The following is an 18,802-nucleotide window of genomic DNA, read 5'->3' on the forward strand; positions in this document are numbered from 1 at the left end:
ATCTCCCTAAATGTAACGACATGAAACACAAAACACGCTGTACAGTCGTCAAGTGATCATATCAAAACTCTCTGCCAGAACATACTGTACATATAACATGCAACATAGGGGACTTATAATCAGAAGAATTGATATCATTCTTTGCAATCTAAATATAAGCCGACATGTTTATTTTTGAGTGAGGGGAAAGGGGATATGAATGAGAATTGAAGGGGGAGGGTTTTGGGGTGAACCTTATTTCGGAAGTTAACGATGCCGAAATTAATTCATCTCCAAGTGCTTGGCAGACAACGTCAAAACTAATTTGTCCCTTTCCTTTGCACGACACGCTTATGAGGGGGTTCAAACGACTTATTTAATAACCAACCTAAAATAACAACGGGTGTGCAGTATTTCCAAGCAATAGGCCACCAGGGCCATATCTTGTAGCCAATCATTGTCTCGATGTCTTTGGCAAACCGATCAGCTCCATATCCCCAAGCTACAGTGACGACTTCAAATAAGGCCAGGAACAGCAGCGATACTCCGCCAGACTGCCAGTTGTACAGATGCAGTACGTACATTCCTCCCTGAAAAAAAAACATAAGAAAAAAACATAAGAAAGTTTTTACATAAATCTTATCGCCACATAACTTCACCTTTATGGAACAACTTACGTGACAATATAAGAGGAGCGTCCTCTCTTAGAATTTTTAAAAATTTACTGAACAATGTTAACCTGACCACCGAGGCCAACTGCTGCTGTAATCTTTGTATCGATTAGTTTTCATTTTTAAATTTTATTGTCTACGTAGTTTTTAAATTTTTATAGTCTAGTTTTTAAATTTTTAATTTTATAGTCTAATTTTTGTATTTTTATTGAATAGATAATCATATTTAAATTTCTTACATTGTAACTTTTAGAATACACGTTCACTTTTAAACGAGCCCCAGGCTCATTGGTGACATGTGTTTAAATAAAGTACTTCTACTACTACTGAAGAGATGTCAAAATACGAATTCCCCTTACGTTACTATATTTCCCACAGCACTTGTTGGGAGAATTGCAATAATACGCCGTTCTGCTGCCACTCGACATGAAAATATTTTTAACGTTTACAATTAATTTCTGAAAGCTTTCTTATGACTTGCTTTACAACTTGCTTTGAGATAAAAAGTCAAAGCCTTTGACAGAACATATGACAGGGCAACGGGAAACATACCACGTATGTCTTGGAATTTGATTGGTCAAATCAAATGGAACCCATTGGAAAGAGGTCAAACATGTGTCAAAACATAAACAGACTAACACTGGTACTAACCAACGGTACTGTTCAAATCCCTGTTAATAATTTCTAACCAATTTAATAACCAATTTGCTACAAACCTTGAATCAAAACTAACTATAAACGATATCGATAGTACTATGTTTGCTCTACATTTAGCGTTTTCTTACTATAACGAAGCAAACGTACAATCATTTTCCGAGGAAGATAGGATGATAGAATTTCCCTTAGTTCTGAGTTTATTAGGTGCCCACACTCTCATTCAAAAAAAGACCGTTGAACCATTCATTTACGGACCAAGATATTCACGCATTACGGAGGCGTCGCTAGTCAGACAAGCGGCGATAAATGACTTAGTCTGAAGAGCTTCAATGCTAAGATCTAAGATTCAGATTACTTTATAGAGCATTATTAATATTTTCTCCACCACTAGACGATTCTTTTGTTTATAGTGCGGTACATTTTTGCTATTTTAAACTTTCGTTAACTTTAATTTCGATTTCGTGATGCGCAGCAGAAAAATAACTAAATCGGCTTATAGTCTGGCTTATCCTTCTAAAACGGATTAAAAATCTGAATATTCAGCTATTCGTTTTAAGTAACATCGCATCGTCTATTACTAACGTTGATGGTTTGCAAAAAAACATTATCGAAACAGCTGTTCTCTTTTTTCCTAGATTACGATAGGTTTGATCTTTGATACTACAGCGGAATGCATCGTTTTATACTAATATAAAGTTTTAAAGTACCGAAAAAGAAGACATACGATACCGAAACAATTTAGATCATTCCGGCACAGCGTCCAATTTTCTGCACTATGATTGAACATTATTAACGGAAAATCACTTTTGATTTACCCCGGCTTAAAAGCACCTAATTGTTTTTATAATTCTACCACGAAATCTGTGCTGATTTGGCTGATCCCAGACTTAGAGCTTTATAATTCATCCTTTTAATTTTACGAAAGACTTCAGTCACGCGATTTCTTTTATTTTGGAAAATTGGGTCTCAAGGCTCTTTACAAGTACTGATTTTCAATAAAAGAGCTCAGAGACTTCTTAAACAGCTTGAAATGAAATAGCTGGATTCATATTTTGAATTTTAGTATACATCCTAATTACGCTAACAAGGAAGCCTACCTGCCCTACCTTATTCAAAAATGTGAAAGAGGAACGTAAAATAGTAGTCGTTCACGAAACGAGTGTAGCGAATTAACAAAAAGCTTCAGTTATGCTTTGCAGACCTAGATAGGCTTTACTTTTACATGGGCTGATTTCCTTTTTTCTGGGTAAGAATTATACAGGAAACTGTCAGAACGCTTCTAAACTAAGCTAGTGTCATATAGTAACTTTACGAAATAAGATAAAACATAAACTCCAGAGGACGGAAAATATATAAACATAAAAATCCCTCAGAAGACTAAGAATAGTGTTTTGAAGTTCATCTTGATTAACAACAGAAAAAGACAGGAAAGGTAAAGGGCAAAATCCATCTTGGCCTAGCTGCACATTCACAGCGAAATTACAAACTTATTGCTAACCCGAGGTGGCCTCCCCCATAAGCCTTGTGGTTTCTTGGAGGTCTCCTCGCCTTATCTTTTTAAGTTATTTTAATTTGTATTTGTAATTCTGAAGTGGCAAATAAATGATGATGATGATGATCTTCGGTCCCCGTCCTAAACTCTGGTTTGCATAACATGCGAGCATTAGTATTGTTTCTCATAGTGAATGGCCCTAACTTCCCCTCTCCTCCCCCTCTCGCAACCGTGAGCTCAATATAAGGAACGGCGCATTACTCCCACAAGTCCATGCGCTCCCCGCACAATCATGAAGGCAGAGTTTGCCTCTTTAATTCAAGGGTGTCAATTTATAATCTTGGGCGGAGAGGTACATGAGAATTAAGTGTCGTGGGCAAGAACACAACACAACACAACACAAATACCCCAACCTGGGATAGAATTCTGAGAAGAAAAAATAAAATATGTTACCTGCATGATCATAGGGATTCCCAGCAAGAAGCAGAGGAAACACAGAAAAGCAATGAACAGCTCTTTTCGCTTTTTAAGGAAGCGCGGATACTCGTCCACAAGACCCGTCACCACTGCTTCAAACATGGCGAACTGGGTATCCAGACCTAACGTCAGCAACATGAAGAAAAACATCACAGCCCAGAAAGGCGAGATGGGCATCTGAGCAATCCCCTCAGGGTACACCACAAAGGCTAGGCCAGGACCGGAAGTCGCCACATCTTTGACTTCTTTACCAGAAACGTGTGCCATGAAGCCAAGCACGCTGAAGATTACAAAGCCTGCGAACACACTTGTGCTGCAGTTAATGACTGATACTATCATCGCGTCCCTGTATAAATAAACGAATAAATCCAAATAAGTGTCAGTTCTTATTGTCCAGTAAGCAGTAGAACCTTAAGAACGCCTTCGCGTTAATATCAACTATACTTGGAAATAGGCCAAAATGAAATTCCTTCAAACTCGGCCTGAATAAAGCCCTATGGGCACTAGTTACAAAAATATAAGTTTAAGATCAATCGGTTAATTTTTGATTTTTTAACAATTTTTTTCTTCCCAAAGCCCGAAACCAGACAAAATCGAACACAAAAGTATGGTAAATTCGAAGGCCTCTACAATCGAAAATAAAGTTTGTCATTAAAAACGAATTTCATATCATCTTTGTACCTCCATTCTACTATCTTTAGAAATAATTAGATCGCAATTTGATAAGAAGGCAAATATTTTACAGAATTTTGAAAGTCGCTACCTCAAGACAGCTAAAAATAGGCCAAAATTTACCATATTTTCAACTGCTTTAAAAGCCTTCTGGTACATCGCTTTGCCCAAAACGGCTTAATCAGCCTGAAAGAGCATGTTTTTAACTACAAATCTGTGAAATAAAATTTTTGGGTAATTAAAATCGCGAGCGCTGAGGCCGCGAAGTAAATGCAGCTATTTTCCTAAAAACCCGACCTTTGACCTTGCCGCAACGAAACCGCTAATAACGAGTTGTGACAATCTTTTCCTTATTTTGCGTAGGTTTCTTGTTTTATCGGTTGAAAACACGCATTACGTGATGAATACAATCTTACTTGATGCATGAAATGCTCAAAAGTCACATATAGACTTCTGTTTGGACAAAATAAATCACTTCGTTTATAAATACGCAGGCCGAAATTTAAACCTGAACGAATTCAATATTGAATTTGGTTTATGCGTTAAACTAGTTAAATCACGACAATACCCACCTGAATATTTATATTTACAGCGGTACCATATCCCTGAAATAACGTTGAAAGGGAGCTGAATCAAACCTTTGCAATGTTTGCGACTGATACGAATCGAATTAATGTTAAAATTGTCACGCGCTGATTGTTCATCAGAGGAAAACGAATGTATTGTTTCCACGGGCAACCCTAAAATAGGCACTTCCGTTACATGAGCGATAGAGTTTTTTTTTCATTAAAGGCTGTCTTTAATATAGGATAAACAATATATAACCACACTTACAAATTATTTCCTTTTTAAGGGACCGTTTTTTTATCTAAAGTAAATTAATTTGAAATTGGTTTACGCTGGAATTTACACAGAATGTTTGTTATGATATAAAGCTCACTACACATAAACTAGCGAAACTGCTCCAATTCAATCTGAGCGGGACAAAACTACAAAATACATGCACTCTTTACAGACTGTTAGACCAGAAGGAGTATGGATGGAAAAAAATAATGCAGTAGCAAGGGACCCTCAGATGCTTTTATTTCCCTGCATAACTGCTACTGAAAGTGATAAATGATCATCGCAGTGAAATTCCAATTTAAGCAATTGGAATTCAGGGCTTCAACGGGATTCGAACCCGTGACCTCCGCGATATCGGTGCGATGCTCTACCAACTGAGCTATTGAAGCCACGCATTGGGAGCGAGGTCACAATTGACCTCGCTCCCAATGTGTGCTTATGACGTAGCTTGGCTGCGTGGCGTGAAAAGTAAGATTGTACTTGTTGTGCAGTTAGGAATTGATCTCTGGTAAAAAGCCGGGTACCCTCTGAGGTTTTGGCATAGCGCATGTCACGAGCTACTAACCCTTGATCCATTTTGTGACCCGTTTTCTGGCCGATGTTAAACTTATCGTCAAGGTACTTCCTCTGCGCTTCACTGAATCGCCCAGCTTTTTTCGTTTGCTTTAACGCCCACCCTCTTGCAGGCTGATTGGAAATTTCGGCTTTTCCCCGGTCAGCGGCCTCTTCATCATGGCTTGTTACTCCTCCGCTCGTTCCCTCTGTTAACTTAACATGGTATATTTGTTTCGCTTTGTCAAGTAGTGTGGCTCTTTCTGGGCGCAATTTACACTTTCCGTACGACATGTGTTTTTCAAGGGCCCAGTGCCTTTGGTAAACCTTGATACACCCTTCATTTCAACAGTGGAAAACCCCTGTGCCTTCTTCTGCATCTGTCGTTTCTGACACCTCAGGAAGAATCTGTTCATCGAAAGACGTCTAAGGATTCGTCTTGCCGCTGGAGAATCTTGGACGTCATGGGTCTCGTCAAGTTTTTTTCGGCATTGTGAACATATCGCTGTGAAATAATTATCATTATTTCAATCGAGCTATTAAAAAACAAAGCGTCCTACCAATGGTATATAACAGAACGTGGCCAGATAAATGAAGGTAAGAGAATGATTAAAGAGGGTAAAAAAACGCTGGGCAGGTCCCAAAATGTGTTAAAATAACTACTTAGAGGGAGGGGAATGCGAGGCCGAGCTTTAACAAAAATGCCGCTTATTATCAGCCCCCCATCCCCCCCCCCCCATCGCGATCGCGATCGCGATTGGATATTTATAATAACTGCACTGTGTTGTTTTTTTTTAAGGTGTTTTTTTGTAAGGAAGAACATATTTAATTTATTTTATACATTGCTCTGATTGATCACCGTTTACAATTCCACCCATTTCACACGTTTCATACAGTGTAAAATAGACTTTCCTTAATCGAGTAGATACAAAAATTACACTCCATCCACCGCGCCCCGCCCCACCCACATCGGAGAACCCTTTCAAGCATTTAAAAACAAAACGCTTCCCTTTAATGGTGCACAGAGGATAGTAGCGAAAGTGTGTGTGTGTATATATGGGTTTATGTTATTTTGGAAAGCTTAAACCGGGAAGGGGGGGGGGGGGGGGGCATGACAACACACTATTGGGAAAATACTACATCAAAACAATAAATAAATGGGCGACGTGACTATTTTCTCACCAATCAAAGGGATTGGTAGGTGGGTGTTATTTGTAAGGCACTATGAGTAATTTTTCAGATTGGCTTCATAGCACTAATAAATGAAAGCCCCTTCGTTAAATCCTTAGGTTCGTCACGCAATCTTTTCTCCCCAATGTGGGAAGGAAGGCGTGACGAGACCAAAGGATATTTGCGTTCAATCTAACAACGGGTGAGGGTAAAGTGAAGGTCGAAACATTTCTCACAAGAAGTTCTAAAACCTTACTTGAACCAACAGGGATTATGACTGTGGTGATCATGACTTTGTAAAGGCGATGGGACTGCCCAAGTGTTTTCCCTCGCTCCCCCTTTACATTAGGTTTTCTATGCGCTGCCCATGAAGTCGGAATTGGGCAGGTTTTTCTGTTTTTTCGCCACCTTAGCCCAAATGCGTCGCGGTGTCTTGGGCAAATTCTTAGATTTAAATTCGATTCGTCTTCATCAAATTTACCTTTAACAGGGAAAGATGAAAACAAAATGTCCAGAGACAAAATAAAATATAATTGATTATGTAAACAATGCAAAAACTGCATTAATATGAGTTTCACTTACCTGTCCTAGCCAGCAAAAGTGTTGCCTCTGAATTTAATGACGAATCAGAAACACAGCAAGTTTTTAGGTGGCCTTTGATATCTTTACAGCATTCAGCTAGTCGTACACACTCATCATGGTCGTTCGATTGTCGTTCTGTACTCGAACCACAATCACCGCCAACATGTTTTGCGTATCCACAGCAAGCCATAATATTAAACGCTCAACGAGCGCACACAAGAATTTTTTCGAGTAAACGTAATTACTTACTTACTTTAAACTTTTCGCCTTTTTTTCTCTTATATCAACAAATGCAATCACAGTTCAATGAGAAAACTAAAACAAGATTTCTTTTTCTCGCAAGTCTCGATACTGAAATGAACATTTATCGGAAAACTTGTGACACCTGTCAATAATTCTGTGTAAATTCCAGCGTAAACGATCTTCAAATTATTTTACAAAAGATAAAAAATGGTTCATTGAAAAGGAAATTATTTGTAAGTGTGGTTTTATATTTTTTATCCTATATTAAAGACAGCCTTAAATGAAAAAAAACTCTATCGCTCATTTAACGGAAGTGCCTATTTTGGGGTTGCCCGTGGAAACAATACATTCGTTTTCCTCTGATGAACAATCAGCGCGTGACAATTTTAACATTAATTCGATTCGTATCAGTCGCAAACATTGCAAAGGTTTGATTCAGCTCCCTTTCAACGTTATTTCAGGGATATGGTACCGCTGTAAATATAAATATTCAGGTGGGTATTGTCGTGATTTAACTAGTTTAACGCATAAACCAAATTCAATATTGAATTCGTTCAAGTTTAAATTTCGGCCTGCGTATTTATAAACGAAGTGATTTATTTTGTCCAAACAGAAGTCTATATGTGACTTTTGAGCATTTCATGCATCAAGTAAGATTGTATTCATCACGTAATGCGTGTTTTCAACCGATAAAACAAGAAACCTACGCAAAATAAGGAAAAGATTGTCACAACTCGTTATTAGCGGTTTCGTTGCGGCAAGGTCAAAGGTCGGGTTTTTAGGAAAATAGCTGCATTTACTTCGCGGCCTCAGCGCTCGCGATTTTAATTACCCAAAAATTTTATTTCACAGATTTGTAGTTAAAAACATGCTCTTTCAGGCTGATTAAGCCGTTTTGGGCAAAGCGATGTACCAGAAGGCTTTTAAAGCAGTTGAAAATATGGTAAATTTTGGCCTATTTTTAGCTGTCTTGAGGTAGCGACTTTCAAAATTTTGTAAAATATTTGCCTTCTTATCAAATTGCGATCTAATTATTTCTAAAGATAGTAGAATGGAGGTACAAAGACGATATGAAATTCGTTTTTAATGACAAACTTTATTTTCGATTGTAGAAGCCTTCGAATTTACCATACTTTTGTGTTCGATTTTGTCTGGTTTCGGGCTTTCGGAAGAAAAAAAATTGTTAAAAAATCAAAAATTAACCGATTGATCTTAAACTTATATTTTTGTAACTAGTGCCCATAGGGCTTTATTCAGGCCGAGTTTGAAGGAATTTCATTTTGGCCTATTTCCAAGTATAGTTGATATTAACGCGAAGGCGTTCTTAAGTCTATGTAGATGATGAGGTTACTTCTCTTTTAACTGTAAATTCCCCTGATACATGTGCGTTTTTTTTGTTTTGGGGTTATGTGTGGGCCATATCGGCGCAATATATTTTTCCTAAGGCAAAAGATGTATCGAAATGTGCTCCAAGTTTATGAACTACAACGGGTAGGCGTGGTCGGTGACTTTCTTAGAACAAACTTGTCTTCAAATAAAACGAATCTAACAGTTACATCACTTGTTTAAAGTTGAGTACAGGAGCTCTAAAGAAATCACCAATGAGCTACAGGGGTGCACAAAATTAACGTCGAAAGAGGAACAGACTGTAAATCCTAAAACCCTGACGGTTAGCACGACAATGCAGATAAAAGTTTACATTGCATCTTCCGATAACATTTGGAGCTATGTCTTAACATATTGACGTCACTCTGTAATTTATATCTTATTTATTTCCCACGTTCTTAGTTTATATTTAATTTATTTCCCACTAACCAGTTTACACCCAATTTATTCCCTACCTTCCCAGTTTAAAAAACTCTCGTAATTTCCAGTTATCTCATTTATACTTAATTCAATTCAAACTTGCCCATTTTGTACCCAGTTTATTTTTTACTATACCAGTTAATAATTAGCCCGTATTCCATTTCATATTCGACTTACCTGAAACAGTTGTTGTGAAACTGGTTGAAGCTGCCCATAGTAATGAGCGAACCGAATCCAATCCCAAGAGAATAAAAGATCTGTGTGGCGGCTGTAGCCCACACACTGGCATCGCCGAGCTTCTTGAAGTCAGGCTTCAGATAGAACTCGATACCCTTAGATGCACCAGGCAAGGTCACACCCCGGATAAGCAAAATGATGAGCACAACATAGGGGAAGGTAGCGGTGAAATAAACAACCTTCCCAGAAGACTTGATTCCCTTCCACAGACAAAAGTAAACCAGGATCCAGGCTACAATCAGCGCTACTAACAGCTCGACCCGAATGGAACCGAGGTCTTCCATATCGTCTGGAAGTTGAAGGACATAATTTTCCCAGAATTCTTTGCTGGGAGAGTTACCGCCTACTGCAGCCACGGGCGCGAGGGTGCTTGGTGCTGCGGTACCGTTGGTCGTAACATTGAGGGCTGTGGTGACGCACTTAAGAAGCGGCGTGGAGGCGTTTCCGACAGTCGTGTTCCCTGTCAAGTTTCCAACAATCGGAACGGTTTCGTTAAAACAAGAAGTTGAATTCACAAGCATCGTGGTGTTGATTAGTCCGCCATTGCTTGTGACAACCTTATTATCTTTCTTGGAGAGTGCACAGTTAGGTGTGTTCCACCAGTTGTTGCAGTTTGCCCACGGCACAACGCTTGCAAAGGATTTAAACATGTAATACAAACACCAAGCGATAATGACATTGTAGTACACACAACAGAGGAAGGATACCACCAGCATGGCAAAACCCACACCTAAAAAAAAAAAACAATGCATCAAGAGAAATTTATATCACGCCCCTTGTTAAATTAATTTAAATGGGTTTAACACAATCTAATAATTAAGATGGGCACTAATTTGGTGCTAAATGCATATCCTCAACTTCTACATTCCATGCATGTAAGGCACGAGACATCAGTTCAGTGTATGAATTGTACGCCTAATGGTTTCGGTTCTTTTGGCTCCCTCGCCGCTTCCTACCCTGTTGATTTGTTCTCTTAAATCCAAGTTTTTATTCTATTGTGTGGTAAAATTTGCAAATGATTGACCTTGAAAACATATAAGGTTGATTAAGACGATACAATGATTACTTTTGAAATCGATTCTTTCATGAGATCTGCGTTCACACACACGACCCTGGTTGATTTAATTATTAGACGAAACAATTCGTGTAGCAGGACGTCATAATTCTGAAGAGTGGGAGAGTTGTAAGCAAAAGTTGTACCGTCTAAATCATCTACAAGACAATCTTCTTTGAAATTAGTTAAAACAAAACAAACACTGTAACAGTTTATCCTATTGGCAGTTGAATGGTTTCTAGCATCAAAAATTCAGGCAGAGCAAACACTCCAGAATCTTCTGAACGCTATCGAGCCATTGTAGATTCACAGAAATTGTCATCTTGCTTGGCAATACGCGAGTTTCCTACTCTCCCAATGCTCTAATTCGACTCTATTGCTGACTGAATTCGTGTTCTTTATTTAATTTTTACATTTTTAACGCTTTACAAAGAAGCGATACTGTTTGGAAATTGCCTGTATTGAGTGTTTTGACGTAGCAGCGGGTGAAGTAATTTTCGCACGCTTTCAAAAACTAAAGCGGGACACGTGGTGTAACATCACATGACCGGTGTAGCGAAGAAGACAGCGAATCAAAAGGCTGGAAACGTTGCTAATTCAGCACATTTTCCCGCCATACAATTCACCGCGTGCGTCGAAGGACTCGAGACTTGATATTTCTATAAAACTATCATTCTGAGTTTCAACAACGCTGGGAAAAAATTGAGGTGAAAAAGAGCTAAAAGGTGTGCCGAAAATTGAACAATTGGGTATTCAAACTGGCTTTGAATAACGACAATCTTAAATTAAGCTACTCTGGTTGTTTCTTCTGTGAAGTTCGTGGGCTGTGGCTTCTTTCATCGTCAAAGTGCAATTTGCTCCAATTTTCTTGGGTTAGCGAAAAACCGCACTGTCCGACGTGACAAGAAACACAACGAGTGAAAACCACAAATTTGTAGCTGTGTCTTAGCCACGTTTCAGTAATTTGGTTCGAAAACTAATGAAAATGAAAACTTCCTTGAAATAGTTCTTGATTTTGCTCTTTATTTACAAAAGGATCTACTGACAAGAAAGCTCGAACGGGATATCAATAGCAAAATGTTCATCTTTCGTAAAATCAAAATAATGTATGTAAGGTAAGAAAAATCTCTATAGTTTTACATTCATAGAAATAACTTAAGCCAGATCGAAGATCGTATGAGTGTCGCCTAAGAGCTATATTGATGTTAGCTTATCTCAAACCAAAATCCGAGAAAATCTCGCCTTAATGAACACTACTGTCGAAAATCACAAATTCGTAAAAATAAATTTCACGAGATCATGTTGACAATATATCGAAAAACGTTTATATGTTTACGCCACACAAACAAGAGCTGGCCAAATGTATTTTAATACATTTTTATGCGAAAACATCGACATTTTCACAGCTTCCCGCAGAGAAATAAAAAAAAATTGTCGCCGCTTGATATTTTGTTTGGAGTAAGAGGATTAGTCTAGACTGAATAATTTTGAGTTGTGGTATTCGCGGAGTTTTAAATGTACATTTACGTTCTTTAAGAGGCTTTCTTAGTAATTGTAGACCATTTTCCGGTGCGATATAATTGCTTCAATGTATAAAAATAATTTTTCATGTCTGACCAGATGTCCTTAAAAGGAATTTCTCATAATGAGATAATCATCGGTTTAATATTTCCTCATATTGAAACACGCTTCAGGTTTTTAAGTGCTCATTGAAGCATGGCTTTCGAATTCAGTTTTACATTGATTGGAGTAAAGAATTCGACAAAGAAAGGAATTTTACTTGAATACTGTCTGCTACGAGCGATAAGTGTGAAAACTGGTATTGTTGATTACTAGAAAATTTATCATGTAATCTTTGCTTAAATTACAAGAAGATCATAATAAAAAGAAGTATTCTAAACAAAAGCGGTTCTCCTTGTGGGGAACAAAAATAAATGTGCTTCGTGGAATAGCGTCATTACTAACGAAGTTGATTGAATCGTGCTGTGCTGAAAATAAAATTTCTACTTGTCTGAGAGGGAAAAGAAGTAACAATGTGTAAATTGTTATGAATATTACATGTTTTGCGCGAACAAAACTGTAACAGTATTCCACTTTATAAATTAATTATATACTTCATACTAAATTTTTTACAAAGAATGCCTCGACCTGTTCTTTTTCGAACAATGCCGATCTTAGAAACGCTTTCGCTATACTTCGAACAAACTATTTTCCTTCGGTTGATGTAACTGAACCATGCCCATCTCAACAACTTCATGAAAAATAAACTCATTCCAAGATTTTGCGGTATAATAGAAAAATTATTAAACATTTCCATTCATCTCTGAAATTAAATCAATGAAACACTTAAAACACGAAATATTAAAGAGGAAATTCACACATACTTCCACATAAACTTTGTTAAATTGTATAGAAAAAGAGATAAAATCATGCACGCTGATACATCACAGATTTCAAAAAGATTCCTACAGTGCTACTGTTCACCGAGTAATACACATTGTAGTATTTAATTTTTTTATAGTAAGTAAGCGCAAACGAACCTAGCAAATAACATTCTTCAACAAAATGAATAACAAACGCTTACCTTTCGACAAAGGACATATTGCAGCCCAAGATGTAACTGGTCCTAAGCTTACGTATTGCCCTAAGGCAAGTTCCATGAAGAACAAAGGCATTCCGCATAGAAACAGCATAATAATGTAAGGAATTAGGAACGCGCCGCCGCCGTTCTCAAAACACAAATAAGGAAAACGCCAGACGTTGCCTAACCCCACAGCGTAGCCGATACACGCCAAGAAAAACTCCACTTTCTTTCCCCATTTTTCACGCTCTTCTAAATTAACTTCCACCTCTACTTTGTAGTCGTCGTTGTCTTCAGGCGAAACATCACCTTCCGCGGCACCGTTCAGCGCCACCTTCTTCTCGTCGAGTTCCATGTCTTCTTTCTAACAACACAAGGACATGAATCGTGCGTTTAATCAACTCGTCGACGCTAGAAATGTGTATAAATTAACGGGGTTTAAAGTGAAAGCACAACACCCAGCCGCGAACTAACAAGCGTTCCCTTCCTTACGCCATGAATATTTACCGTTCCTCTTAGTCGCGTTAGATTGGTCAAAGGAGTACGCGCGCAATCAAAGCCCTCATATTTGGTTCCTTATAAAGAAACATTTAAACATCGCGCTCCTATTGGCCAGAAGACGCGCCATTATTTTCACCCTAAATGTTAGTTTATTTTGATAAAGCAGGTCGTAAATTTAGATTATTAACGGTCGATGCCAGGTGTTTCACGAAAAGCGCTTGGGAAATAAGTTTCTTATCTCGTGTACGAAGTTATTTTGGTATCTTTCGACCAGTGAAATACGTTTAAACCCAGTGACGCAAAAGATATCTGGTACACTTTGATTTTCAACGTAAATCCAGAAAAGCTCACAAAATCTTTATTGTTTCAACCTAGTGGGAAGTTTTTGGTGGTTTTATTGTTTCGCAACATTTTTCGAGCTAATGAGCCCACAATATGAAATATGTCCGCGTGGCGCCCTCGTAAGATATTTTCTTTTTAATCCCACTGTATAAACGATAACTTTTACTGTAGCAATAATACGGCTTCGAAATAGAAAAGTTCATGTAATTTTGTACTCTAATTGACAGTTATCTTTAAATGAATCCTTTGTTGAGTTCCGATAATTACGTTAAAGTAGAAGATAATGATCTCGCAGTTTTAAACAATAACGGTTTTTACGCCTATTTGAAAACACTTCTTTTTATACCTCTGCTAACCGCCCTTGAAAACCCCTTCAAATTTAGCGCTGTGCTCGGGTCGATCGAAATATTAAATAGCTTATAAGTAACAAACACAATTGATTTAAATTTCATCAGTACATGTTAAAATCGACCGGCAGAGTTTTTTAACCGTTCTCAGCATGCCGTTAAAAAAATACTTTCATTTTTTTTACAGTTTGAAAACGAATAGCTGGGAGTTGTCTAAACGCATGGACAAACCCTATTCTGACTAAAAGTCTGCCCTTACAAGTAATAATTTATACAACATTCGGGAATATCTAGCACACTGAACGCGAACATTTTAAATGCTAAAGACTCTTTGAAACATCCTATCTGCAACACACTCCAACATTCTAGAGTATTTAATCATCGCATTATCACCTTGAGTGAACTTCTTGAAGGTTGAAGTTTAAATTCAGTAAATTAGCGGAAGCCTTTAAAGGTCTGTGCGTAAGATTGAGTGAATTTCAGACTTTAAGTGTATGGGTCGTCAAAAAATATGATAGCTAAGCTGGATTACATTAAATCCCATTTAGAAACTTTACCATACTCTGGCTTCAGAATGCCAGGAGAAAGTTAACTCTGATCAGTTGAGCATTTAAAGAAGCTAAAACGATGCGTAATAGCTGACTGTAAGTTACAAGATACGTAATCTGTAAATTGAATCAAAAGACATAACTTTCAAATTAGGTTCTGGAATATAAATAATTTAATCCCCGGAAGTTAAATCCCTTTTTAGAACTTTTGCTATTGGGGGCTCGTGTTAAAGATTGTGAAAATCAGCTTTTTGATAGCTCTCTAGCTATTAAACGATCGAACAAAATCTAAAAAGACATCAAACAAATTAAAGAAATAATTTATAACGTAAACTGCATAATGATTTTTAGTGATCAGCACTACTGAACTCTAAGGACAAAATTATTAAGTTGTATAGATAAGCATTCTGTTAATTGATTTAAAGAAGTAACTCACGAATCTGGTTCCCCAAAATTAAAAATTTATACTACTAAAGTAGTCTATCTTTGACACTGGGAATTCCAAAATGATTTTAAAAAAACTTCAAGTCTTCAATATAACTTACACAAAGGCTCATGAGCCACCCAACAATCTAACAATTGAATCCAAAAGGACTTCGAGCAACTTTACCCAAAGAAATATCAGTTCTTTTTGCTTACCATTGGATGGGAAGATAACTGAGGAATTTTGACTGCACAGAGATTTTAAAACTGCGGTCTTTAATGGATAAGGTGTAAGTTGAATTAATACAGCTGAAAGCAATAAATCTTTCGAGAGATGTGGGTGGGAGCGCGGGTGGCAACGTATTCAATTAAATAATCATCTTCCTGCTTCCAACAATTTATCGATTTTTCTTATCCTTGTGAAGATAGACATGATGTTGATATGTTTTAGAAGCCAAAGATTCCTCTATTCACTTAGGAGCCAAAATGAGAACAAGCACGTTTACGATGAGTCGATGATGAGATTGAAAATGCCATGAACGGAAAGTCTGCAATGAACTAAAGCACTGGCCAAAAGCACTGCCCAAACTGTAACGCAAGTGGACGCAAGTAGTCGCAAGTTAATTAACTTGTGTACAGACGCGTTGGGTGGCCAAACGAACACGCATGTTCAGTCGCAAGTGTACGCAAATTTGCAAAAAAAGTCATTTAAAATGCTACGAGATTCAATTCAGTATTTTAAGTAAACTGCAAAAAATGCGTTGACTTGCGATGGGTGGCCAAACGGTAAAAAAATTTGCTTTTACTTAAGTGCAAATTTGATCTCGATCAAAGTGAACGCAAGTCAACGCAAGTGCACGCAGGTCCTGGCCAAACGAAGACGCAAGTGGACGCATGTTTTTAGCTTGCGTCTACTTGCGTTGCCGCTGACAATCGGCTTGATATCTGTAAGTCTCTCTATAAGTCGGACAGAAATAAGTCGTTTCTTGAAACCCGTTTTTTTTGTAATAGTACAGTCTGTGTTTCGTATCGAAAAAAAAAATGATCATATCACCACTTCTGCGTGGGCGCGGCGCAGAAGCCCAGCGGGAGCGGGGGGGGGGGGGGGGGGAGGCAGGGGGGGGGGCGGAGGCGAGGGGAGGGACGAAGGGAGGGGGCGGCGGGCGGGCGGGCGGGAGGCCCGGGCCGAGAGCGGGGGCCCGACGCGGAGGCCGGGGACGAGCGCCGCGGCGGAGCCCGCGGCCCGGGAGAGCGGGGGCAGCAGCAGTTATAAAATTATTTCGCTTAACACAAGGAAATGCGGAGGCGATTTGTATATCATTGTGCCTGCACTGTCTGTACATGTACAGTCCGTGGAGAGTAGAGTAGAGAGTAAGTGAGGCGAAAACAAAACCAAAGAAACCGGCCAACACAAAGGACACGGACAATCCAGTGAACCAACAAAACGAAGCAAAACATGTAGCGGCACGAAGAGCGGGAAAACGTGCGCGAGCAGTCACGATTGGGGACCGATACAAGCAAGAAAGTGGCGCGAGAGAAGCCAATCACTAAGCGAGTAACAAAACCAAAGCAAACGCAAACCGACACTCAAGTGAAAACCGCTCTATATACTGACCAATATGGACTTAGTAGTTGGCTGCTCAGTTAAATGGGTATTGAACCTCGTACCACGCAGTCTGCTTGTTTTATGTCTCATGTAACATTTTGTGCCTGTCAAAATTCAGTGGGGGGAACCAATGCCGTTAAATCTTTGTTGAAGGGCTTGAAGAATTTCCGTCAAAAACTGTCAACCCAGCATTCATAGCGCAAAGAGGCCTACGTTATGTTGCTTAACTTAGGTGGTAAAACTCGCAGGCATCAACCAGTTTTCTGAAACTGGATTTCGCCATCACTGAACTGTAACTTTTCCCGAACTGGTCTAGAAGCGCAATGCTTGCTGCCTAGAGTAACTGTGTATGCGCGCCTTGTTCGCCCGATTTAGCGGGTTATCTTAAAGCGATGACTGAGTTCGACAATGCTTACAACCTCAAAGCAATAAATGTAACAAATAAGCCCCGTGTAAAAGTATTTTCCAAACAAACAATTCTAAAAAACAGCTCATCCATCTTCCGCATGAAACAAACATGAGTAACATAATCGAACTTCGTAGTTGTTCAGTCAACTATTGATAAACTGGTTATTTGATTGGCTTCTCAGGTGCCATTTATTCACCACCCTGTAAGACAGTGTGATAACTCATGGACTTCTTCCGCTCACTCTCATCCGGGGGTACTTTTGTGGACTACACGGGGAGGCTTCGTCCGAAAGGGGTAGCTTTTTACAGCTGTAGATAAATAAACGCGTAGGTATTTTAAGAGATGGAGTATAGAAAATGGTAAGAAAAACTGTCGTTTTAGGTGTTAAAAAGGGCCTTACAAATACAGTAGAACCCCGGTAACTCGAACTCGGAAGCTCGAACAACCCCGCCAACTCGAACACACTTCCATTCCCTGATTGACTCACTTTCAGTCATTTGTACCGGAACCGACCGGAAACCGAAAACCCCACACTCGAACTAAATTTCTTCCCGATCCAATTTTGGTCAACCCCGAACCGAATCCCGGTTCTGCAACCACCACGGTTGCCCTATTAGAGCAACAAAACAGATCCGATTTGACGCCTTTTCCACTCTATCCACGATAGATCGTGTAGAGTCAACGAGATAAGTATTGACGACTGAACTAGTGCGTAAATCAGTAACTTCAATTATTACTTGGCATTAAATATTCAATCACCCCGATAACTCGAAACCCCGCTAACTCGAACGGCGTTTCCCTTCAGAGTTCGAGTTACCGGGGTTCTACTGTATCCCGAACAGACCTACCGAGCAGTCGATTCATCTAAGTATCTTAAGGGATTATTCAAGGGAAGAGATGCAATATCCCCTATGTGGATATGTGAAAGGGGTAGATAAAAGGGTTGCCTTTCCTGTCAGAAATGGTATATAAAAGGGTAGGGTTGGACATCCGTATAAAACAATTTTGTGTACCACCTTCCCCTCCATCCCCTCCCTCCCCGCATAAAACATTTTTGAGTACCACCTCTCTCCAGATTCTCGTAAACAGAGAGACAAGTTTCATGGAAAATACCACTACCTATTGTAACATTTAACGAAAAACCGTTGCGATCAGGAGGTTTCTGAATCGGTTGCAGAAAAGAGGAAAAATAAGTTATACCTTTTGTAATCAGTTGCAGAAACCCTTTATCGCAACAGTTTTGTCAGCTGCGGCTATACAACACAATGTTATGAATTCATATCAATTCAGTAGTATAACAGATTTCACTGAGTTATATACCTTATTGTTACTTGTTTTTGCGGGACTTAATTTTCGCGATTTGCAAAAAATTGCGAAATTAGAGCCCCGCGAAAATTTATTTTAAACGTTTTTTATTTTATTGTTTATGTTAATGACCTATTTTTGGCCAAATCGCGAAAATTAAGTCCGCGAAATATGCCCGTTCGATTTTCGCGAAATTAAGTTCCCGCGAAGATAAGTAACAATAAGATACTGTAAAAAATAGTTTCACTAGCTCGCTCTTTGTACTTTTATAGTTGGCAGTGATCGATTGGAACATTAAGCCTGCA

General features: G+C 38.8%; 3 protein-coding genes and 1 non-coding gene across 8 annotated transcripts in view; 2 read left to right on the top strand and 2 right to left on the bottom strand.

The window, feature by feature from the left end:
- LOC144649957 (uncharacterized) overlaps positions 1 to 18,802 on the top strand; it is a 155,086-nt gene that overhangs the window by 30,143 nt on the left and 106,141 nt on the right. The window lies entirely within an intron of this gene.
- LOC144649959 (sodium- and chloride-dependent GABA transporter 1-like) overlaps positions 1 to 18,802 on the bottom strand; it is a 31,563-nt gene that overhangs the window by 3,876 nt on the left and 8,885 nt on the right. For 4 of the 5 annotated variants that reach the window (XM_078509558.1, XM_078509559.1, XM_078509561.1 and 1 more), the window contains 4 exons: positions 13,020 to 13,380; positions 9,322 to 10,111; positions 3,253 to 3,622; positions 368 to 569 (listed from right to left, as the gene is read on the bottom strand). In XM_078509558.1, coding sequence (XP_078365684.1) covers positions 368 to 569; positions 3,253 to 3,622; positions 9,322 to 10,111; positions 13,020 to 13,380 — 1,723 coding nt within the window. Of the gene's footprint in view, positions 1 to 367; positions 570 to 3,252; positions 3,623 to 9,321; positions 10,112 to 13,019; positions 13,381 to 13,490; positions 13,561 to 18,802 lie in introns of those variants that run through there. The other variant, XM_078509562.1, reaches the window with a different exon arrangement.
- Trnai-gau (transfer RNA isoleucine (anticodon GAU)) lies at positions 5,108 to 5,181 on the bottom strand. The gene has a single exon. It is a non-coding gene; the product is annotated as a tRNA-Ile (tRNA).
- The window catches only part of LOC144649989 (uncharacterized), an 87,139-nt gene continuing 77,749 nt past the window's right edge, over positions 9,413 to 18,802 (top strand). Inside the window, exon 1 of the mRNA XM_078509616.1 lies at positions 9,413 to 9,416. The gene's annotated coding sequence lies outside the window, so the exon portion shown is untranslated. The remainder of the gene's footprint in view (positions 9,417 to 18,802) is intronic.

Source organism: Oculina patagonica, chromosome 4, assembly GCF_052425735.1.
Source record: "Oculina patagonica isolate OP01 chromosome 4, crgOcupat, whole genome shotgun sequence".
In the NCBI taxonomy this organism is placed as follows: Eukaryota; Metazoa; Cnidaria; class Anthozoa; order Scleractinia; family Oculinidae; genus Oculina; species Oculina patagonica.